General features: G+C 36.0%; 1 protein-coding gene and 1 long non-coding RNA gene across 2 annotated transcripts in view; one reads left to right on the forward strand and one right to left on the reverse strand.

Moving 5' to 3' along the window:
* The first annotated feature begins 3,271 nt into the window (after positions 1 to 3,271).
* On the forward strand, positions 3,272 to 4,537 carry LOC149616224 (uncharacterized). The gene is made up of 2 exons (XR_016375866.1): positions 3,272 to 3,710; positions 3,795 to 4,537. It is a non-coding gene; the product is annotated as an uncharacterized LOC149616224 (long non-coding RNA).
* A 4,904-nt stretch (positions 4,538 to 9,441) lies between these two features.
* Positions 9,442 to 24,803, reverse strand: part of LOC149616225 (5-hydroxytryptamine receptor 1-like) — a 91,688-nt gene continuing 76,326 nt past the window's right edge. Inside the window, exon 4 of the mRNA XM_089856560.1 lies at positions 9,442 to 13,398. Coding sequence (XP_089712686.1) covers positions 12,736 to 13,398 — 663 coding nt within the window. The 3' untranslated portion in view covers positions 9,442 to 12,735. The remainder of the gene's footprint in view (positions 13,399 to 24,803) is intronic.

The raw sequence follows: 24,803 nt of genomic DNA on the forward strand, positions 1-24,803 counted from the left end.
ATCGTTTTTCGTTAGATGTTACAAAGAAGGAAGTCCAAATAAATTGATTTCCTTTGATAGAAACCAAAAAATAATTGATTTATATCGAACGTACGTTCATTCTTGTACTAGGCCTACACGTGTTAAAAATAGGAAGGGCCTTTTGTTTTCCCCACTCCGTTTTCAATGGCTATTATTACGGGTCTCCGAACAATATAAAACCCAAACACAATAAATGAGCGATTGTGGAGTTAATGCTTTCGCAATCTAAGATTATTTTTCCCTCTTTCATGAAATAACAAAGAAAACTGCACAGGCAGGTGCTAGTGGAAAGCGAAAAGCATTTATCATAATAATAATAATTGTCTGTCTTATCTTTGTGTCTATTAAAAATTTACTATGAAACGTTTGACTGTTGTTGTTGGAACAGACTTGTACGAAGTGTCATTGTGAAGGTTGGAATTGGTGTCATCGTACTTTGCATAGCAGCGAAGGTCCAAAATGACGCCTGGTGAGGCACTGTTAAAAGGCTTAGTACAGAAAAATAAGTAGATGGACTGCAAAGGTAACCGAGTGTAGTCAATTCTTGCGTCGTTCTCGAACCATCTCTCAGTCTCTACCACTACGAAGTATAGGTAGTGTTATACTTATGGAACATATCTTATAAACCTATTATAAAACTAATATACTAAATATTAGTGTTGAAAAGCGAGAAAGTTATTCAATAATGGATTTTACTTTCAAGGCCGCCATTTTAAAAGATGGCGGCAAATAGAAACCCAAGCTACAAACAGCTCATGTCAAGAAAATAGCGAACAATTTATTAAATGTTAAGCAAATCTGTTGAAATGTACGGACCTTAATCCAAAAAAATGTTTTCCAAACATTTTTGGCTGCCATTTTTCAATATGGTGCCAGATTGGAAAAACATTTCTCGGTGCGAGCATACTAGTTACAAGTAACGTCTCTGCAAAATTTCAGCCTTTAATGACAAGTGGTTTGGGCTACACGTGGATTATCATTCAGACTTAAATAGATGTGGATAATAAATTTTCCTACATGATTTACATTTAGTACAACCAGGGATTGATTTAATTTTAGAAATAGGAAATTTTGGAGAACGGTATTTACTTCAGTCCGACTTATAGCCCAGTATAGAGCCCCTCCCTCCAACACGTAACGAACAATTTAAATTATCGTATTGGCTCCCTTAAACTACGTTTGGTCGATGTTGCTGACAGGGACGGTGAAAAATACGCAATTTCTTTTTACCTCTGTCGCTATGGTCCGCCTCTTCTTTCATACCTCCCACGTCCGGTGGAAGGGGGTCCGGGGCTTTGAAGCGCGCCCAGATTGCTCTGTTCTCCATTCCTACTTGTAAAATTAAATCTATCCCTGGTGCAACTTTCAGTAGCTAGTGTTAATCACACAAAATTAAAAAGCTTATTTAAAAATATAAATTTATTCGAAATAACCCTTTTTGACATTTTAATATTCAAATAAATTTTCACAGTTTTTACGAAATCAAGTAAATTTCTTTATTAACCGACGAAACCCAACCCTTTACTAGGATTGTTAGTTGAAGTGTAAATATTACAAGAATAACCCTTTTCTCATAAACTATTCAAGGATAAGAAACAAGAGAAGAGATAAAAAATAAAAATCCCTCCAGTTGAAAGAAATACATGCTGAAGAAAAATTAATAACTCAGTTTCTTTGAAGATAACCCGTTTCGTCAAAGGCTCTCTCTTATTTTTGATGCTAAGTTTTCCGAAGCTAGAGACTGCTATACCGATGATGAAAAAAATTGCTGTAGAAAATTAAATTTGAAAGAATTTCTTTTGAAAGAAAAAGAGGGCCTTCGAAGATTAATATCATGTGTTAGCCGGGTTTCATCTTGTTAGTAGCCAAGATAGGGTCCTCTATGAAACTGCTAGTGCAAAGGACGAGGATAACGCTATTTCAATATTATCAGGTATTTGGTGAAGACTTTCAAGACTAACTTTGAAAAAAAAAAAAACATGTAGTTTGCTGTAGGAGTTTTAAAAAAACTCGACTCAAGTGATGGATTGAAGTTTTCTGCCATCTTGATTGACTAATGAATGCTGATGACGGCCCTAGTTGCCTATACAGAAGCAAATCGTTTAGAAGAAAAATCAGGCTATTTGGCTTCCATATGACTAAATTCACTATTTTCACTTGAAAATATAGAGGTCTGCTAGGTACACATATATATCCAATAACAGATGACTCGTTTGTAAGGAACATGAAATGAAACAAGTTTGGAAACCAAAATAAACTTCTTCGAGTCGAGACGCAATTAAGAGGTTTTTCTTAAATAGTTAAATAAATATATTCATTATTTTAATCCTCATCAATTTACCTTAATTCTAGTTAAATCATTTTAAGAAACTTTATTCCTAAAATCATTTTAAACATAGCTATTGCTGACGTTTGAATTCAATCCTCTGTAACAATTTTTGGAAATTCAGGGTATATAAGGCGATTGATTCACTATAAATGATTAGAAAACCCGCAATTGCGTGAACCTTTGGTGGAAACCTTGCCATTGGGAGGCTAGACGTTTCTCATAACCCTAGCCGATCGCCGCCTACTTCTTAATCCTAACGATGGTAGTAGAAGCCAAAAATTGCTTTCTGCGAACACGTTTTCTCCGATTTGCCAATTGCGAACGCGGTGACAGACACACACGCAGACACGTCCAGTGTAATACCTCTCCGTGGCATCATCGTCACTCGGAGAGTTGAAAACTAGAAATATTTCCGTCTAAAATATCGGCATACCCAAAAGTTTTACTTATATTGCATCTGAAATTCTGGAAACTGGATTTACTAATTTGCAATCAGCATATTCTTCTTTTATATTTTGCAAATATTCTGATGTATTTGAACTCCAATTTATCTAAATGCATTTTGGTTTAGTGCTCATATAGAATTTCTCACTTCTTTTAAAAATCTTCTATCGTTTTATCTCGTTATCCATAATAAGATATTTCCCTTCTAGCAAAGTTACCCCATCAGGCGCTTGGAAAATGGTGGACCCCATCTTGGCGACCCCTTATATTTATATCATACCAAGTTTCAGAAAACAGTGTAGAAGGTCAGATTCTTCTAGACAAGCGAGTCCTTCAACCGTCGTCTTTTAGTGTACGAGATGAAAGAGAATTTCTGAAACACCTTCCTAACGTTATTAATGTTTGCACAACCTTGTGTTGCAGGCTCTTCAGGTTACACTATTCTTTGCCCTAGGGTTATGTAAGCAATACAGGGTGTTTCTGAAAAGTCCATCACAAATTAAGGGGCGTGTTTATGGGACCAAACTGAGCGGAAAGTACCAAAGAACATGGGGTCTACAACATTTAGTTTCGGAGATATGGCCCCCCAAACATTTGCCCCAAAAACGAGAAAATATCCCAAAATGTGGAGTAAGGGTTATTGCCATTACCCAACTTGTTTCGAAGTCATAGACAATTTCAATAGCCTTGAATTTGAGAAACACTACTGTAACTTTAGATAGCAGAAGGGTATAAATGGGTAGAAGTACGCGTACGGCGGTAATGTAAAGCTAATGCCAAGTGTCATAGTGTTTTAAGATTTCTCAGCACCCAGTAAAATGGTGGACCTCAACCTAGAGGGCAAGAAGTCCCAGAGGCCGTAGAAGACGAAGTCCTTACTATTTTCGAGGACGAACCAGAAGCAAGTACCCGCCAGGTGAGTAAGCGATTAGGCGTTGGTCACGTGCTCGTGTGGAAAATCCTCAAAAGTCACCAGTTTCATTCTTACCATTTTCAAAAGGTTCAAGGTTTGAATTCCGCGGACTACCCACGACGCATTGATAAACGCCATTGATTTCCCGCGTAGTCTGTTAGTCACAGACGAAGCTAATTTTTCGCAAGATGGTATTATTAACCTGCATAATAAGCATCAATGGTCCCAAAGAAACCCTCACGCAACGCTCGTTAAATCTCACCAAGTACAATTTAGTTTAAACGTGTGGTGCGGTATTGTAGGTGACAATTTAATTGGATCTTATTTTCTACAGCCCAGGTTAAACGGTGAGGCGTACCTACAATTCTTACAAGACGTTTTACCGGAATTACTTGACGACGTGCCCTTAGGTTTGGTGCGCAGAATGTAGTTCATGCATGACGGTGCACCACCACATTTCAGTCTCGCTGTCCGAGCTCACCTTAACGCGACGTTCTCTTTTCGGTGGATAGGTCGAGGTGGACCCGTGAAATGGCCTGCTCGATCACCCGACCTTAACCCGTGCGATTTCTACCTTTGGGGCCACTTGAAGGACATAGTTTATCAGAGTGAAGTACCTGATGTGGAAGAGCTTCGTCGACGAATCGTTAATGCCTGTCAAACTATTCGCGATACTCCAGGCATTTTGCAACGTGTTAGGGAATCGTTTGTAAGGCGTGTTCAAGTTTGCCTTAACGCGGGTGGTGAACACTTTGAACAATTCTTGTAGTAGTTATTTGTTACAGATTAAGAATGAAGAACTAATAAAAAATACATTTACATTGGGATCGTATCATGGCGTTTTCTCTGTGACACATCAAACACTAACGTAATGAACAAACTCAACCTTCAATCGCAACCATTTTACTGGGTGCTGAGAAATGTTAAAACACTATGACACTTGGTATTAGTTTAACATTACCGCCGTACGCGTACTTCTACCCATTTATACCCTTCTGCTATCTAAAGTTACATTAGTGTTTCTCAAATTCAAGGCTATTGAAATTCTCTATGACTTCGAAACAAGTTGGGTAATGGCAATAACCCTTACTCCACATTTTGGGATATTTTTTCGTTTTTGGGGCAAATGTTTGGGGGGCCATATCTCCGAAACTAAATGTTGTAGACCCCATGTTCTTTGATACGTTTCACTCAGTTTGGTCCAATAATCACGCTCCTTAATTTGTGATGGACCTTTCAAAAACACCCTGTATAATTGTTCCTTACCTCGGAATCTTTCGTTGCCACGGTATTATCATGCTCCACTGTGAAAAAATAGACCGGTGAAGCAACGTTTAGAAAACTCACGTGTAACGTACGCTAACTCGATCGCGCATTGAGAATTTGAGAGATTGTAGTATTAAATCTAAATTTAGAGCGTCCGAAATTCGATGCTACAAAATGGTGAAAACCTAAGAATGTTTTTTTAAAGGGAGGGTGAAGTGGAAAATCAAGTGGTTTTTTTATCGATTCTTCCGCTAATTATAGGACCAGTCTGGATAGTGAAACATTCAGAAAATACCTAACAGTGATTTTAAAATTCAAATTAGGTTCATATTTTATGGATAATTTGAAATAAGGACCTCTGACCAATAGCATAGCGCCGTGCCTTCCTGTTAACAAAATTGCAGTTGTACGCTCTACATCTCGCGCCACGATTATCACATCGCTCGCAAATTTTATCGAATATCGCAAAAATTTCATTTGACACGGAGCGTGCCACGAGAATTTTGTTAACAAGAAGTCAGGGCGTTACGCGATTGGTCAGAGGTCCTTATTTCAAATTATCTTCAAAATCTCAATTTAATTTTAATATTAAAATCAGTCGGAGGTATTTCCTGAATGTTTCACAACGCAGACTGGACTTATAATATGTAGAAGAATAGATAAAAATTCACTTCATTTTCCACTTCACCCTCCCTTTAACGATTGAGTTCGACGAAAGCATTCTAATTTCTCTCAACAGCGGCACTGCATCTTGTTGAACATTTCTTCCTTTTGAATTTCATGATTTATTCGTGCCACAAAACAATAGCTTAGTTGCGTACTCCTTAATTTCGTCATGCTCAAACTGTCTATAAGGACAGCGAGACGGCTGAACGAATAAAGACAAACTTAGATAATATAAAAGTTTTCTCATATATTGTTCGAGATGAGACGAGGAAAGAAGCTTATTGTCTTGTTAGAGTTTTTATACGTTTATACTTGAACTTCCTTTGTTTTCATCTACGCCTGTGATTATATAATCACAACGTAGGTTATAGACTGGGTTTTTGTGGTCTCGCGCGTTTAAAAATCAACACTTACATAAGATACCCTAGCAATACCGTCCTTTTATTGTGAAAGAAAGTTCTATTGCAGATTTAACACAACTCTTGGTGAATGCCATGCCTCCGTTACTAGCTTGAATCAAGATATGTTCCAAAGTTTTTCACTGGTTACTGAGAGCTTGTCATGAAATATCGTGGGTGAAACTTCATTACTAGCTCGAATAAAGTCTGATATTACTTATACTGTTTAACCACTAAATCGCACTAACGTTTCCTTTTACTAACTTAATACTTTGACAGTGTTTTCACAAAAATATGTGCTTTTTAAAAATATGGGAAAGAACAACACACGTAGATACTATACCAGGTAATCGTAATTTTTCTTGTTTTTAGTTTCAGTGGGTTTGGTATAGCTAGGAGGCAGCATCTTTAAGAATTTGAAGTACTTTTACTATATGTTAGACATAAATTAACGTATCCTGATTTCGGAGAGACTTGTAATTAAGTTTTGAACGTGTATATTGATTAGATCTCTTCCGTGCTAGTTAACTAAGCTGTTAAACATCTGGTTCCGACACTAAGACTTCAATTAATTATTGAAGCTAAGAAAAGTAAGGCATAAATATCCTTACTAAGAAAAGTCTGCCCGAGTTCTTATGGAAAAAGTTTAAAAATTGTATCCTGAATACCGCTATTCGAGAAATTTTTCAAACGTGGTACTGTGGTATGTTCTACACTAAGCATTGAAGGACTTGATTCTAGTTATTAAAACAGAATCTCGGCATGGGAGAATATAAATAACTCCAAAAAACAAATGAGCATAACTTCGCCGAGTTTCTACTAATACTCATACAATGCACTGATACATATTTTCACCATAGATATGTAATGTATACTACTTATTATTCCCTACTGGTCTTAAAAGCTGGCCTCCAAATGTGAGGTGGTTCTAAATTGAGTCGGAAGTAGATAGGTGGGGATGGGAAAAGGAACTAGCTCTCAGAGGAATTCTGATTGGTGCGTTTAAAATTTTGCCCATGCGCAAAGAGACAAAATAAGAATTTCCCTCTCCCTCATAAAGTTAGGGGGGGTTGGAAGTAGTATTTTTTTCTCTATTGAACGGGCACCTAAGCGAAATGCCTTGTAGATGATGGGAACCCTTAATACTTAGTATTTACACATATCCCTGTATTGACCATTAATTAAATTCTAAATTCTGCCTGGAGTAATTAAATACTGTCGTGTTTAAAAGAAACTAAGTATATATATAAACATCGATATATGCTCGCTCGTGTGAAGAGAATCAATTTAATTTAGTTTCAAATTTATTAGAAAGGCCATTTATAAACAAAATGTTTACGGCTTTAAGGCATCCTATTTCTCTTTTCGACATAAACAGCTTCAAATTTCGATTTAGGCAGACAGAATCGCCCCCCAAATCGGCTTAATATGAAACATTCTTAAAGGGATTTCGGTTTACGAATTTGAAATTTTGCTACATTGTTATTTTAAGCAAGAGTTTGGTATATCTAAAGAGGAGTTGGAAACAAATTTTCTTTTTTGTGACGCGAGCACAATGAACCTCTCATTTTTTTTCTCCCTGACCGGAGGGCGTATATTTAAACGGGCGCTCTGAATTAGAGCGGGACAATTGAATACGATATAAGACATTCTTGCTCGTGAAGTTTTTTGGTTAAGTCCATAATTGGTAAATTTTTCTATGAAAATATTCGCGAACGATATTAGTAATACCTGGGATGGATTTAATTTTAGAAGAAGGAATGGAGAACGGTTAGTATTTACTCCAGTTCGACTCATAGCCCAGTATAGAGCCCCTCCCTCCAACACGCAACGAAAAGTTTAAATTACCTTATTGGCTCAGTTAAACTACGTTATGATGACGTTGCTCACGGGGACGGCGAAAAATACGCAATTCCTTTTTACCTCTGTCGCCATGACCCGCCTCTTCGTTCATACCCCTCCCCTTTCCAGGGGAAGGGGGTCCGGGACTTTGACGCGCGCCCACGTTACTCTGTTCTCCATTCCTTCTTCTAAAATTAAATCTATCCCTGGTAATAGGAACTTAAATAGTAAATTAATTTTACACAAACAAGCGTGGCCGTATTTAGCTACATTAATTTGTTTCAGAGCTGTGCTAATTAGCTGACAACTAATTGAATTAGAATTAGAAATTAGGGAAATATTTATGAACTAATTAATTAGCCAATTAGCAATTAGGGAAATATTTATGAACTAATTAATTAGCCAATTAGCAATTAGACATAGAAACTAATTCAATTCAATTAGAAATTAGACATTTATTTATCAAGCTAATTAATTAGAATTACTATTTTCTAATTAAGGTAAAAAAGAAACCATAAGTAAACATAAAAGTTTAAAGTGCCCATGGATTTAGTACTTTGGTAATGCAAAGTTTAATGTTTTAATGCCATTGAAAAACGGGTACGGAAGCCGTGAATTATTCTCGAAAAATGAGACAGGCCTCGAGTGTTCCGTCATGTTAAAATTTGTCTCATTTCTTCATTTTATTGCATAGTTCCTATAATGGACTCCTGAGTAGTAAATACATGCGCACTGCTATTAATTCGAGTAGGAAAAACAGTCGAAATTTCGAAATGGGACAGTTACGATCTACGAAATTTTCTACTAGTACTAGTATTCTCTCATGTTTTAGAGGAGCTGAAATATTTAGAGTAGCACTAAGTTTTCCTCATCGATATAATAAGACCGTTTTCATTTTCAAATAGATGAATCAAGAGTTAATTCCTCGAGTTTTAGTTTTTACTAAATTAAAAGATTAATTGAAAATCCAATTGGCTAATTAGTTAATCCTAAATCTAATTAAATTTTAATTAGATAATTACCTTTCCTATTCATACTAATTAATTAGAATTATTTCTCAATTAGCACTAAGGTAATTAAAATTCAATTACCATTTTCAATTAGTAAATGTTGCTAATTAATTAGAAATTCAATTAGCTAACTAATTAATTAGCACAGCTCTGATTTGTTTTACCTACGATGGTAGAATGTTTGTATTGGAGTTTCAAATTCGGTGTTTTAAAAGATCGGAATTGACTGTAAGAAGGTGTAGCAATTCAAAAATTGGTTATACTTGCCCTTTTAAACGAAAAAGCGTTTTCTTAAGCCGATTATAGACCTCTTAACGGTAAAGAAAAGCTTAAAGATAAAAACCTTTGTGTTATTTTTGGCTTTGTTTGTATTTACGATTAGTTTAAAAGAGGATAGCAGTTTTAAACGACATAAAATTACATTTAAACTGGATTTGAAATAATCCGTCTTCACTATTAAATAAAAAGAAATTTATACTTAAAAATATTAATACTTAAAATATTATGGTAATGAAATTACCAAAAGTAAGATAAGGGACTAGAAGTAAAGTGCTCTAGCACTGGTAATAGATCCCGGCACTAGTGAACAAATTCGAGGATTTTATGCCGCTTAAACTAAGGAGAGAAAAAAATTGGTCGATTTCCAAAAGAATTTCCTACCCCCTTCGTCTCAACCTAAAGCCGCGGAACACGGACGCGGGTGCTTGAATCTAGTTCCGTCGTCTACCACCGCGAGCGTCTCACATTTTGGAAGGAAAATTCTGAAGCCGCTACCAGAGGGCCAACTGTTGGTGTGTTATCGAGAATATTCACTTTCGCCAAGTGGAGAATTTGGTTACCTCGATACTTCTAGTCCCTTATCTTACTTCTCATTACTGCAATGTTTAAATTAATACTTACAATTTTGTGAAAAACTGAATTACCATTTTGTCAGTAATTTACCTTTCAAGAAGAATTTTTTTTTTCAAAATTACCTCACGAAATTATATAAATTTTTTTCTATTATAAAAGAAATGAACAAATATTTGAACTTTCTATAACCATGTAATTTTATTATTGGTTTTTATTTTTAACATTAGTTCAGCGAACAAACGGGGTAAACATCTGTGGCTCTCACTCCTGTTTCAATTTATATTCAACAATGATAAATTATATGCGTTATTATTAAATATTATATTTTTTCCGTCTTTATTCTTATTATATTTGACTATTTATAATTCTCTTTATGGCAAACACCTTAAATTCAACAATCACTTTAAAACGGCAGTTTATTTTTATATTTTAATAATTATCGTAATAAATTAACCCTTTTAGACTCTGAAATAAGTGCTCGTGATATTAATATACAGTTCTAATTGAATTGTACTAAAGTTTGAGAATGCATGTATTTGAGCACTAAATATTATTATTAAATACACTATACAATATTATGTTATTATAATTTAAACATGAAATTATTTAATTTTCCCTGATGTTTGTTTATTTACTATGCACTACGATGAATTAATTCATATACATATGAATATGGATGTTTACGTTATAGTTTGTAGTGATTTGCGAGATGTAGAAGTTAAAGCGAAAGAACTCAGAGTCTGAACTTTATATGACAGTGGTGTCAATTATCCTATAAGGATTCTATATTCATGAGTATTATGGTTCTAATTCATGGTAGCATTATAGTTGATCGGTATAAAGAGAAAAGTAAATAAGCTCATACAAATTACTCAGAAATAGGGACATTTAATGCGCGAACATTGGAGGTTTCTGAGGTAATTGCTGATCATACGTTAAATCATAATTAACTTAATGCAAATAAGTGTAATTATTTAGTAAATTTGAACTATAATCAACAATAATACAGTAATTTTGGGGGAATATAGTTTATCGTTAATTTTCAATTGACAAAATAATTTTTAATTTTATGGTAAAACTGCGAATTAGATTAATTTGATTACTAATATATGAAATTATGGCTTAAATAGCAAACTCAGTTTTACTTAACTTGCATGTGAAAACAATCATATTCATGGTGATAATATGTTTAATGAGAGAAAACGTTACGTATGTAAACTTTTCAAGTCAATTACTGATTTAATATTATATTAATTTAAGAACAGTATCGTTTCAATTATTGTGCGCCTAAAATACGAATGACGATTGATAATTTACCATGATAAACAATCGCAATTATTACCCTAATTCCTCAAACTTCCAACACATGCGCAGTAAGAGCCCCAATTGTATTAAAACGTGTTTTGTAATTACGGTTTACATTAATCTCGGTGACGTGCTCAGTTCAGCACCTAGCTATTTGTATCATTGTGCTCATTATTACATTTTTATAGTTACATACATATTAAATACTCTTAACATTGAGTTAAGGGAAAGATATCTTACAGGGGTTCTGACACATAAGCTTTACCTATGAACGCCTGTAGAAAGGTATCACCAGCCGAAGTGGTATATTCTGGAACAAGATGCCATTCAGGGGCTACTGTCAGTCCTATCTAAACTACATGCGGTGCAATCAATTTCTGTACCTCAGATAGAAATTTAAAACAATGTTCTCCACTCATAGATGTCGCTTGTGGACAGGGAGGAGTTTAAAAGGAGAAAAATTGTACACGATTTTTTGAATGATAACTGTGATCTTAACTCCTGCAACGATAGAAAGGGCATATGGGAGAAAAACTTTGTTATTACTAAACACGTGGCTAGCGGCCTCAGAGTTTCCGTAAAACTCGCACTACGAACTGCCATCTCGTGAGAATCTTGATAAGGAAAATAATCATCAGTTGACTGTAGTTACATAAGCAATCAGCACGAGACATTTTTGAAAATAGTACATTTTGTGTTAAAGAGAGGGCGTAAAATAGTAACTCAATATATACAAACAGGATCCCACGTGACAGAAGGAACAAATTTAACCCCTTCGACCCCTCTTTCTCTCACTGTGGGAGGAGTTTAGGCTCACGGTGTAGGATAGTAGTTCGACTCCATTTCTACTCCTCCCTGTTTTGGAATTATCCACTATAGCGGTAGACGGGAATAGCTTTTAGATTGGATTAGTTATTTCAGGAAATTTTATTACATATTTTACTAGGAAAAACGTATAACGGAAAGTTTTATATTAAAATCAATATTTGAGCAGAATTTTGTTTAAAATATTATTTGCTGTAACAAGTTAATATTGACATATTTAGAAGTATTTTTACAAACACGCTTAACATTTAAACTTGCCCAAAATAAAAATGGTTTAAAATATATATTTACAAAACAACTTTATGTACAAATGTGATATACATCCGAGGGGCTAATAACTCTCAGATTATATGTACATAGATTATGGATTATTATTATTTTTTATAGATTACACTTAGTAACTTTAGTACGGTGAATGTATGTACATCGTGAACACCTATTACGCTGAGTGACATTCTCCTCAGGGTCTAAAAGGGTTAAATTATGGCTATATTTAACTAAAAATCTTCTATATTTCTGCTCTACACATGTATAAAGAATAAATACAATTCTTTCAAGAACAATATTGTATCATTTACGACCTACAACCAACATTCGTGAAGTGTTATTTATACAGTTATTATAGTACACTATTCATGTGGGAATTGCCTTAATTCTTGAACAATAATATACACAACGATTTATTATAATATAGTATCCAGGATTTAACACTTAAGGGGAAATGTATTCGTATATATATAATATTTTTTTTGTTACATATTTTTTATAAGGTAACGTCTCTCCATAAAATTGGTATGACGAAGAGACTGAGATCACGTATCTACTATTGGGCCTTTAGCCAATCAAAATTAGCCTTAAAACCCACTACCTATTACATTGCTCCTTGGAAGCTTCCTGCCTAAAAACTTGATTCACCGTCCTGCAGCGGAAACAAATAATTTCTTTGAATGACTTCCGAAAGTCTTTGTGGAAAGTTACGTAAATCACGGGATTTAACATGGAATTCGCGTAGCCGAGCCAAAGTACCACGGTCTTTAACGCGTCTGGAACGTATAACCATTCCTGTAATAAAGCGCGTAACAACGCCACGGCGAAAAATGGCAACCAACACATGGTGAATGCCACCAAAATGATACCTAAGGTGAAAGAAGCCTTACGTTCCTTCAATAAGGCGGCCATTCGAGATTTAGGCACGCCTCTTTGACTCTGCACGAAAACGGAAGGTGTTAAACTGACGATTGATCGACGACTCGAATCGTCACCTCCCGTTTGGTCCAAGTGACATTTAGACGAGGATTTGCGTTTGACGCTGGAACTGTTTGCACTACTTGTTTTATTGGATTTATTACTCTTTTTGTTGTGTTGGTTTTCCAACGTTGCGCTTGAAGATTTCGTGTTGTTGGTGGTGGGTGCGGTTGTGGAACCCGCTTGGGATGATTCGTTGAGGTCTTTGTTGTTTTGGTGGTGGGACGTTAAGTTCTCTTCGACGGTTAGTTTGTCAGTGCTGATGTCGTGATTGTGTTTGGTCTGAAATCAATAGGAAAGTATTTTGTTAGCCTTTTTTTAATAATTATTGTGAATAAGGTGTTAGCATTTTACTGATTTATAGCCCTCTCCTCATTACTCAATTTATAAAAAGTAAATATTTTGAAATTCGCGATTATTCGAAAACAAATTCAATATTTGAATTGATATTAGTAAAAATTGTGAAAATTAATTGTACAATTCAAAAATAAATCCTACATTACTTCAAACAGCTAGTAGGAATCATTGTACCCATATAAATCCCATGTTCATTTCTATGCGGGTTTTCAGGGTGGGGCTTGAGAACTTAACCTTCCGTCAAGAATAATAATTTTGACGTCTTTCTTACTCTGATTTTAAAGGTTGGCAGTAACGCGAGGTCAGGCGCGCCTAAGGTGTAACAGGCAGGGAAAAACGTTATTCGCGAAGTAAAATTCGTCATACATAATGTTTAGTCTAGCCCTTCCCACAAAACCTTCTAGGTACGTTTTTAAAAAGACTACACGGTGATTCCTGCATGGTAGCTGTGAGAAAATAGAATATTTCAGATATCTTCAAAAATATGCTATTAAGTACACTTATTATTAGACTAATCGAGTGATTTAACCGACTAAGGCTCGATTAATCGCTTTTTTGGGCATTTTAATCAACTATTGTGAAAATTTCAAGTGTTCCACACATTTATTTTTCGATAAATCAAATCGAGTTTCAAAAAGCAATTTTCCATTCCAAAGTCGAATTGATTCTAGTCTAAAATACAACAATTGCGTACAATTGCCATAATAGTTTTAAATAATTAATGTTAGGTATTCGGAGCATGTAATGGCATACAAATCGTCGCGGATTTAGTGTTACATACCCTTTTATTCACCATTATTATTCGTAACACATTAGTAAAAAAATTCGTTGCCTGGTTGTTGCATTTCAGCATAAAGATATACTTAGTTTCTCAATATGACATCGTTGAAAGCAAAATTATACCATTTCAAGCCTTATCACCAATTCTCTCATAAACATTTCCATATGAAAGCCGTAGAAAAAACTTCCCCAATAAAATAAAATATGCAAATTTAATTTTTTTTTTTTGAAATAAACCGGAAAAACGAGGGTCACCGAGCTCAACCAATTCTTTATCTATAGTTTCTTACCAAAAGAATGTTTAGTGATACGAAATTTCTTCACCGTGTATTGAATAATTTTCAACGATAAGAAAGTTCCAAAGGAAAGGGTTAAATCGTATATTAAAAATATATCTATTTCCACTTTCTTCTTCAGTAAAATTTCGCATTGAAAAATCGAAATGTAAATTTGTAATATTGCCCTCTGATTCATTTCAAATTGAAATTATACTAGAGTCGAAAGATAGATCCTCATTTCACAAATATGGGTATAAAAGCAAGAAAAATGCCTTCGGATTCAGTACAACTTCGAGTTGATATAAAAGAATTGGAGTTTTTTGTATATCACTGTTGGTTACGCCATAACCGCAGGCCCGTGTTTACCATTTCTTTTTTACTGCACAGGAATGGTCCTTCAATATTTTTCTTTGCAAAGTTATTTTTTTTACTCTTCTATATTTTTCTTACTACCAAGCTGTGGTAGGATGGGCGGCCAAAAGCCTCCAGACCGTAATTCTTATTTGAAATCGATCTTAAATACATTTCACCTAGAGTTTTCCATATAAACCAAGCGATGTACCAATAAGAACCCATATAAGATATGAGAACGATTCTTGCATGGGTTCCATGAGCTCAAACTTTAAACTGGGTCGAAATGTGCTTGCCAATATGGCGGCAATGCATATGAAACCGGGAATACTGGACCCAACAAGGCCTAATCAAGAAGTGATATCTAGTTTTACTAGGGAGAAGGTATCTATTCGCCACATTTCCAGCTTTATCTAAAGTCCAAACGTAGGTCCAGCCTCTAAATTAAAACCAGCATCTCATTGGTTCTTGAAAACTCAAGTCAGCGCGACGCGAATGACGAAAATGACTTATTTTCCAACTGAGGAGAGGCGAAAATAGCTCTGCTTCCTTTTTCGTCCCCCTTGTATTTTGAAAGGGAGACTGGGACTATGGCGCGCGAATACTTAGGCATATTATACCTCCTCCCTAATAAACTAGATATCACTTCTTGGCCTAATTTTTCTTTCAAAATTCTTAGGTCCTATTTGGGTTCTTGGTATCACCTAGCATTAAAGCGAAAGTTTCACTTAAGTTCGTTGTGATAAGCAATATTTTCAAATTAATTCATGTATTGCTGTTATTGGCTAGATATTGAGCATGCGCACAAACTAAAATCGGTAACAAAATAAACATTGTTGTTTATTTTGTTCTTCGCGCTTGTTTTATCCGGAAGTCTAATAACATAATGAAATATTTTATTTATAAGAAGTTAAAATATTCATGTCAATCTTTGAAAAACTGAACTAGGTCATTGCACCCCAGTCAAGAGATTGAACACAAAAATCGCGAAATGAACTGGTAAAGACAAGCAATTTTCCTGAAACATCTAAAGGCTAACTCGCGCTATTGCAGTAATAAACCACGCAACTCAGAAAAGGACTATTTATAGCATTGTTTTTCTACTCAAGCTTTGCCTTATTGAAGTAGCAAATATTAGCAATGGCAATCTCATTTCCCAAGGGATGGATCAAACATTGGCCAATATATATGAAATGACATGACTCTCATAACATCCCACGTATGCAATCTTTCATCTCTCTAACGTAGAGAAGGAACGCCTACGATAGACTTTAATTTGGTTCAGTTTAGTTCTTTGGCGATGAACGAAGAATCACTTCTGAGGACTACTGTAGTCACGCCAATTAATATACTCGTAATTCATAGAATTAATCATTATTAAATCAGTTACTTTCGTTATGTAATTGAATCCCTGCAAAATCGAAAACACTTCTATAAGATCGCTGCGTTTCTCTTGAAATCGGAGTAGTTACTAATTTTACTAGGCATAGCTTCAAACGCAGTGTCATACTCGGTGTCATAGGTCAGAAACATTTTTGTTAAAAATAAATGAACGTCTGAATCTGTGTCGCCATAAAAAATTTTCCCACGTATGAAAAAAAATGTGGTTGTCTCCTGGACGCGCTCTCATCCCATAAAAAAGCGGACCAAATTTGAGGGCTCCCTGTGCCTGGACTTCACTTTTACACATAGGCTATGTCCTTCTAAACCTATCCCTGGCGTCGCCACTGCGTCTGATCTGTCCCACCCTTTAAATCTTCACTGTAAGAAACGCAACTTGCCGAAAACTCAACTTGACTCAGACTGAAGGTACAAGTCCGTTGCGCAAAAAGTAGTCCTAACATTTGACTTGCCTTTTCCCCATCGCGGATTTCTTTCTTCCGCTTGAGATATTCAGGGATGCAATTTAAAGATTTGTTCGAAGGGTAGGATTCAATGAAGGAAAAGGAAACTTTGGTAGAAAATGCGGAAGATGCAACAAGGTTTGACGATAACATCTTTAACTGTACGCTTGTACCTATAAACTGTTCATTCACGAATAAACTTTTATTTCTTTGGCGAACTTTTCTGTTACGTTTTATGGAGTTTTAATGCGGTCCATAATTTTCCTTGATAAGGAGGTATAACGTATATTGGTTTTGGGTCATTGCATGCTGTCTTCATAAATAAGGTCAATTTCTACTATATTAGGGTGAAGAATTTATAAAATATTTCGTACTTTTTTATTTATTACAAAGATTCCTATCGGATACTTTCTTTTTTTAGATATTTTCAAAGGGGTATCATTATAGACCATTTTATTTTCTACTTCATTATTAAACTCTACAAAATCGATATTTATTTTACCCATGAGTGCTTTTCCGAAAACCACGTAATTAAGGTTAGAGGTAAAACCACTTTGGCTTGGCTGACTCCCAAGTATTTATAAGTCTATTATACTGTTAAAGAGGTAGTATCACCCCTAACCCAACATTTTTATCGAATCGAAAAAATTTTTTAACGTAAGAATTAAGCTACGCTGACTCCCAATGGTCAAAAATAATCTATGACATTTTACCCTAAATATCACTATTTAAAATTTATGATTAGAATGCTTTACGGAAGACCCCTTAATTAAATTAGTCTTGTCTATCAGTTTATGATTTAAATTTAAGGGCTATCCATAAAACACTCCGATCATAACTTGTAAATGGTGGTTCTTCGAGCAAAATTTCAAAAACCACTGTAGTCCGGTCACACGTGTTTGAAGCCTTATCCGTTTATGGTCCTAGCACCCTTTCTGAAAGTCGCCTCATGAAACGTCTACATCACTACCCCGACAAACCGAAATCTCGGTGAGATTCAGGTGCTTGTTACAATTACTATTTCGTTGATCTATTACGAAATAGGTATGCTGCCTCTAGTAACATGCGGGTTGTTTTTACTATTATTTTTTTATATATACATATATAACTATTTTTCGAAAAGCCCAAATCAAATGGTTTAGCTAGCCCTTTAAGATTCTTTTTTATATAAGCTTATTTTGTAATTTTACAATTAACTTAAGTATACTATATACAAAAACAATCTCTTTTGGTTCGAGACGGGGAACTAACGAAGCATGCAGTTTGTATATTAGAAAATTTTAAAATCACAATATCACCTAATCTTTATTTATTTCCAGAACCGCGGTTTAAATTTATAAAAAAAACCCTTAGCTTCATCCACGGTTTGTTAAATCATAAAGAAGAAATTTAATCTACTCTGTCTTTTAGGTTAATCGGCCATGTTTAAAATAAAGACAAACTTTCCAGTTTAGACTGTTAAGTAGTTTTTTCAACTGTATACTGTGACCTCCAAGAAACACAAGAACAAATGTGGTTGCGGGTAGACTCTTACAACTTTGATGAAGTAATCAAAAGCAACTCGTCTTGGAATTTATACGAATATAGTCTTCATACAAAGTAACTTGACACCATATTCCAAGTTAAATCAACTCTAACTCTACCCTTTCTTTTAGTGTCAGGTGATATTGATTGGATGTAAAGTTTTTTTTCAACGGGAGTGTTCAATTTAATTGAAAGTGGTATTGGGTTTTAGTAAGCACTATGATCGTAACAAGTTTTAGTTTTAAACATATTGTATTCTTGAAATGGGATTAAGCGTTGGATCCCTTTTCCAAAAGTGAAATCGATACGAATCGATATCCAAGGCAAAAGGCCCACTCGATGTGTGGGGAAACTAGTGGTGTTGGTTCATTTTGGTAAAGTGAACTTTTATTAGCCTGGTAATTTACGAAATGGGGTTGAAGTTGTATGTTTGTGAATTGCAAATGGGCAATTTTTGTTTAAAATATGTGTAAAGTGCAGAAAAACTTCGAAACAGCACATGAAATTGTTGAAGTACATCGACGATGCTTACAGATGTGGGCAATTTTTGTTTAAAATATGTGTAAAGTGCGGGAAAACTTAGAAACAGCACATGAAATTGTTGAAGTACATCGACGATGCTTACAGATGTGGGCAATTTTTGTTTAAAATATGTGTAAAGTGCGGGAAAACTTAAAAACAGCACATGAAATTGTTGAAGTACATCGACGATGCTTACAGATGTGGGCATTTTTTGTTTAAAATATGTGTAAAGTGCGGGAAAACTTAAAAACAGCACATGAAATTGTTGAAGTACATCGACGATGCTTACAGATGTGGGCGGAGCTTGAATCACATCCCATTACCGAAGTGATTAAACTAACCATAGCCCGAGGCCCAACATTGTTAGCTTACCGATGAAGTTTCAATTTTTTTCTGATTCTAAAGTATTTACCTTAAGATAGTCATGAAATTAAGTTAAAGGAGAAATGATATGTAATTCAGTTTCTTCATATTTTTCAATGTCCAGAGATACGTTTCGCTGTAAAATGTTACAGCCGCGTTTACACGAGACACTTTGAAACCGTTTTAAACCGTTTTACGTAATGTAATATCATCCCACCTGTTACACGAAATGAACTAAAATAACTCCTTTTGAAGGCATGCGGAGTTTTTCGGGTAACGAAAGTCTTTGAGAAGATTGAATTAGGTACAGTACTTTCATCGAAGGCATAATTTCGAACTCAAAATATTGTTTTGGTTTGTTCAATGTTCGACATCGAAAGCCAGCTCTAGGCGAATTCTCGACTTCAGTTCAATTTGACATTATCACTAGCCATTCTAAGGGTAACTTAGTGAAGAGGTTCTTTTTTTGTCGGTGAAGTATATTCTTGTTGGGAATTATTTTCGAGCCAGTGCCTTCTTGTTCGATCAAAAAAAGGTTTTCGCCTGGATGCTGACCGAATCGCAATGACGCGTGTTATCTGCTGGTTATGACTATACTCGCTTTAGTGTGTAGAACAAGCTAGAACGGGACGGAGCCAGCCTGATACGTCTATCGGGAACCTTTCTGCCAAGTGCCACCACGCGTTACCGGTCTTTGGACGCAGAAAATCCCATAATACAAAACTATAGGATTTTGGGATTTCGAATGGATGGTCGAGGGAAAAGAAGTCTTATTTTAAATGAGGTTTCTTTTTCATTTTGATGATGTTTTCGTTTTGGGAGCGAAAGTATTGCAACTGTAATACTTTAAAACCAGACAGTATGTTAAGACAACCATGTGTTCCAAAAATAGCCCAGATTTGTTTTTTCGAATATTGTGTAAATAATAGTAAATAACGATACAAAGGTGGTAAATTATATATAAAATTTAGAAGAAGTTCAGAAAGACAATCAAATAAGTTACGTCTTAATACTTTTTGAGGTTTTATTGTTTCTCTCATAGTTACGTGTTTTTTCAAAAAAAATGTATGAAACTCGTAAATGATGGATGTAAATAATGCAATACATATTTGTTTGATTGTAGGTATGATCTAGGAGGATATAGGGGTGAAGGAGTCTTCGACTGCCCGTTCTTAGAGCTCAGGTTTCGGCCTCTCCCATGGGAGATTCGTTCACGCGCACCTTGGTTAGGCGCATCACGTGACCACGCAAATCCCAATTCAAAAAAGAGCGGGTTTTCATGCTAGCTTAGGCCTTAGAATTAAGCAACGCCGTCTATATGTAGGCGGCGTCGTAAAAAGTAAGAGATTTGGGGAAAGAATGACATTTTTTAATGTTATCGGGTGTTAACTCTACTCTCCCACAGGCTTTAATCCATCTTAAACACTTTTTTTACTTAAGTTTTTGGTTTAGGGATAGAGTAAAAAAGCGTACCCTCTACAACAGTTTTATCAAAGAAGAAATAATTTACAATTAATAAAAAATGAAATAATGATAAATGTTCCGTTAAAGCACTAAAAAATGCAGACTTTACCAAAAATGAAATCTGAAGAAAAGACGACGCCCGATGACGATGTGCGCAGAACTAGTTGCGCGGCTATGAATCTCCCAGAACGAGAGAGAACGGGGGGAAACCACGGCCGATAATCTGTAAGCGCGTTTCAATGGGAAATTGGGCAGTCGAAGACTCCTTCACCCCTATATCCTCCTAGGTATGATTTTTCTTAATGCCCAGTCACAATTCGTTACCAAATTTGACCAAAACTGCAAGGTTTATATATAGTTGGGTTCTTCAAATGGGGATTTGACAATTCGGTCTTAACTCCGCACCCAAACCCATTATGGAATGTTCTTTTTACAGAATGAAAGCTATATAAGCCCCTCCTGGTATGTTTTCAGCACTAGTGGAAGGTATCGTGACGTTGCATATGACGTAGTACTGCCAAGTCCCTATTGGGTACGCGCAAACTCCTAGCCATTACATCTGTTAGGAACTTCCTACTCTAGACACATTATGAATAACCCCTTAATTATGCACCGTTTTATATAATTGAAAGTTTAAAAAAAATGGTTTCTACAAAACATCATTATGCAGGTATATTATAAGGGAGAACTCGATTAGTATTTAGTGTCTAATTGTACAGGAAATGGTTCTCGGTTTGAGGCGTTTCAAAACTACCCTGGCGATGCATTGTAGCTTAAGTTAAATATAATTAAATTTATAATTATCATAATTAATCATTTGGGAATTTTATATCATAACGTTACTAACTACCTGTTGAACACCACTTCGTAACGCTGAGACAAACTACATATCTATAGTTCCCTTTCGTTTTATCGCAAAGTGCAGGATCACTTCAAGTTTAGGTTTGTAAGGCAATCGGAATCGTGGTTGTCTTTGAAGGCAAAATGTCCAAATTGTCAAGGAAGTTGTACAATATATTGCGGTACATCCACGCAAGTTGTCAATTAAGTTGTGTCCTATTTTGCCATACAACCACTCAAATTGTCAAACAAGTTCTATCCTCTTAAGTTAAAACCATTTGGCTCTCGTAGATGGGAATAAAAAAGGAAACATTTCGGAAATGAGCAGAAATACAAGAAGAAAGGGCAATGAGAAATGATAAGTAGTGGAGTCATTCTGAGAAATTGCCAGAAAAACCGTTCAAAACGAGGATATATTTCCTCTTTATTATTATTTTTATTTAGTCCGTCGAGGTTTCTTCCATCAGAGCACAACAGATTGTTACAGAAAGAAATAACTACGTCTGGTCAAACGTGAAAAGACCTAGTTTATCCGTCGTGATTCCGACTTCCAAACACCATGTTATAGACCATCTTTCCAGTTTAAAGAAAATAAAATATAAAGTCGTTCCAGACTAAAGAAAATTACCTACATGTTTTTTGACTTAGGTACCTTAAAATGGTATTATTATATAGTTTCGCAATGAAGGCGACATAGAGAAATTGTTCAATTAAATTTTTAGTGCTCTTCCTTCAGTTCCATATCAGTACATTTATACAGGGTGTTTCTGAAAAGTCCATCACAAATTAAGGGGCGTGTTTATGGGACCAAACTGAGCGGAAAGTACCAAAGAACATGGGGTGTACAACATTTTGTTACGGAGATATGGCCTTCCAAACATTCGCCCCTAAAACAAGGAAATATCCAAAAATGAGGAGTAACACTAAAGACCGACTAACCAGCTTGTTTAAAATTACTAGACAATTTCAATAGCCTTTAATCGAACAATTGATTTCTACCTTTACTAATCAGAAGCGTATAAATGAGTAGAAGTATGCCTACGGTGGTAATGTAAAATTAATCCCAAGTGACATGATGTTTCAAGATCTTCCCAGCACCAAGTAAAATGGTTCTGATTGAAGGGACTTTTATTAGCACAGCGTAAACAACGTTATTTTCAGGAATTAGTCCAAATGTCCACGGGCGGCATTACAAAAACGAGGCAGTCTTTCGAATGATACTTGGACATGTTGGAAGATCCCTGGCTTGTTCCTGTTATCTCAAACCGTAAAAAGCTACGCAAATCTTCATCATCACGGACAACACTCTTGTACGTTAGGTATGACCTTGAGAAAACCTAAAAGGACATCTCGAATGTATTTGAAAAACCCATCTCCAATTAAGGGGCGTGTTGTTTGTTTCCAACAGAGTAAACTCGCCCAGAGAACAATTACAATGCAGAGCCACGTTTCGGCGTTAATGGCCCACAAAGGTGGTCCCAAACAAAAGAACAAACTTTAATTTGTTTCGTTCAGTAAGTGTTTCATGTGTCATAGATAAAACGCCATGATTAATGCACAAAGAAAATGTTATTGACAAGTTTTCGGACCGCGATGCTGAAATGTGGTGGTGCACCATCGTGCATGAACCACATTCTGTTTATTAAACCTAAGGGTACGTCTTCGAGTAGTTCTGGTAAATCGTCCCGTAAGAACTACAAGTAAGCCACACCGTTTAACCTGGGCTCTAGGAAATATGGCCCAATTAAATTGTCACCCACAATACTACACCACACGTTTAAGCTGAATTGTACTTTGTGAATTCTAACGCAAGTTGCGTGTGGTTTTTTCTTAATCAGCAAACCAATTGGCGGCTGCTTGTTTTTGGATCGTCCTCGAAAATAGTGAGAACTTCGCCTATTCTTAAAAAACAGAGCACTAAAACAGAGCACTATGTTTTTTAAGAAAGGAATAAAAGAGGTTTCACGTACATGTGTTTGTTTTATTAAACTCATAATTCAACGAAGTCTGTTACAATGCCTTTCTTCACAAATGCCGAATATGCGGATATGCACCTAATGTATGGACTAGCCGAGGGGAATGCCGCTGCAGCTGTACGCTTGTATCAGGAAAGATTTCCGCAGAGGCGACTACCAAATCGACTGACGTTCGAGGCTGTGGACAGACGTTTGAGGCAAGATGGACGAATCCAACCGGCTGGACCTCAACCTAGAGCGAGAGCCATCCCAGAGGCCGTAGAAGACGAAGTTCTCACCATTTTCGAGGACGAGCCTGAATCAAGTACCCGCCAAGTTGGTCGCCGATTAGGCGTAAACCACACGCTCGTGTGGAAAATCCTCAGAAGCCACCGGTTTCATCCTTTCCATGTTCAAAAAGTTCAAGGTTTGAATCCAGCGGACTACCCACGACGCACGGCGTTTTGTCAGTGGTTTCTGGCTAAAGTAAACGATATCGATTTCCCACGGGATTTGTTGGTTACTGACGAAGCTAACTTTTCACGGGATGGTATTATTAACTTACATAATAAACATCAATGGTCCCAGCTAAACCCCCACGCAACTTGCGTTAGAAGTCACCAAGTACAATTCAGTTTAAACGTGTGGTGTGGTATTGTGGGTGACAATTTAATTGGGCCACATTTCCTAGAGCCCAGGTTAAACGGTGTGGCTTACTTGCAGTTCTTACGGGACGATTTACCGGAACTACTCGAAGACGTACCCTTAGGTTTGGTAAACAGAATGTGGTTCATGCACGATGGTGCACCACCACATTTCAGCATCGCGGTCCGAAATTATCTTAACGCGACCTTCCCTTTGCGGTGGTTAGGTCGAGGTGGACCTGTGGAGTGGCCTGCTCGATCACCCGATCTGAACCCTTGTGATTTCTTTCTTTGGGGCCACCTGAAAGACTTAGTTTATCAGACTGAAGTGCCCGATGTTGAAGAGCTACGTCGACGAATAATTCACGGCTGTCAAACAATTCGCGAAACTCCAGGCATTTTTCAACGTGTAAGGGAATCATTTGTAAGACGTGCTAATGTGTGCCTTAACGCGGGTGGTGAACACTTTGAACAATTTTTGTAACTAGTTGCAATTAAATGTTAAAACTTGTCAATAAATTCATTTTCTTCGTGCATTAATCATGGCGTTTTATCTATGACACATGAAACACTTACTGAACGAAACAAATTAAAGTTTGTTCTTGTTTTTGGGACCACCTTTGTGGGCCATTAACGCCGAAACGTGGCTCTGCATTGTAATTGTTCTCTGGGCGAGTTTACTCTGTTGGAAACAAACAACACGCCCCTTAATTGGAGATGGGTTTTTCAAATACATTCGAGATGTCCTTTTAGGTTTTCTCAAGG

The sequence above is a fragment of the Phalangium opilio genome, unplaced genomic scaffold (assembly GCF_054372755.1).
Source record: "Phalangium opilio isolate 3A_F unplaced genomic scaffold, DU_Popi_V2 ptg000217l_1, whole genome shotgun sequence".
In the NCBI taxonomy this organism is placed as follows: domain Eukaryota; kingdom Metazoa; phylum Arthropoda; class Arachnida; order Opiliones; family Phalangiidae; genus Phalangium; species Phalangium opilio.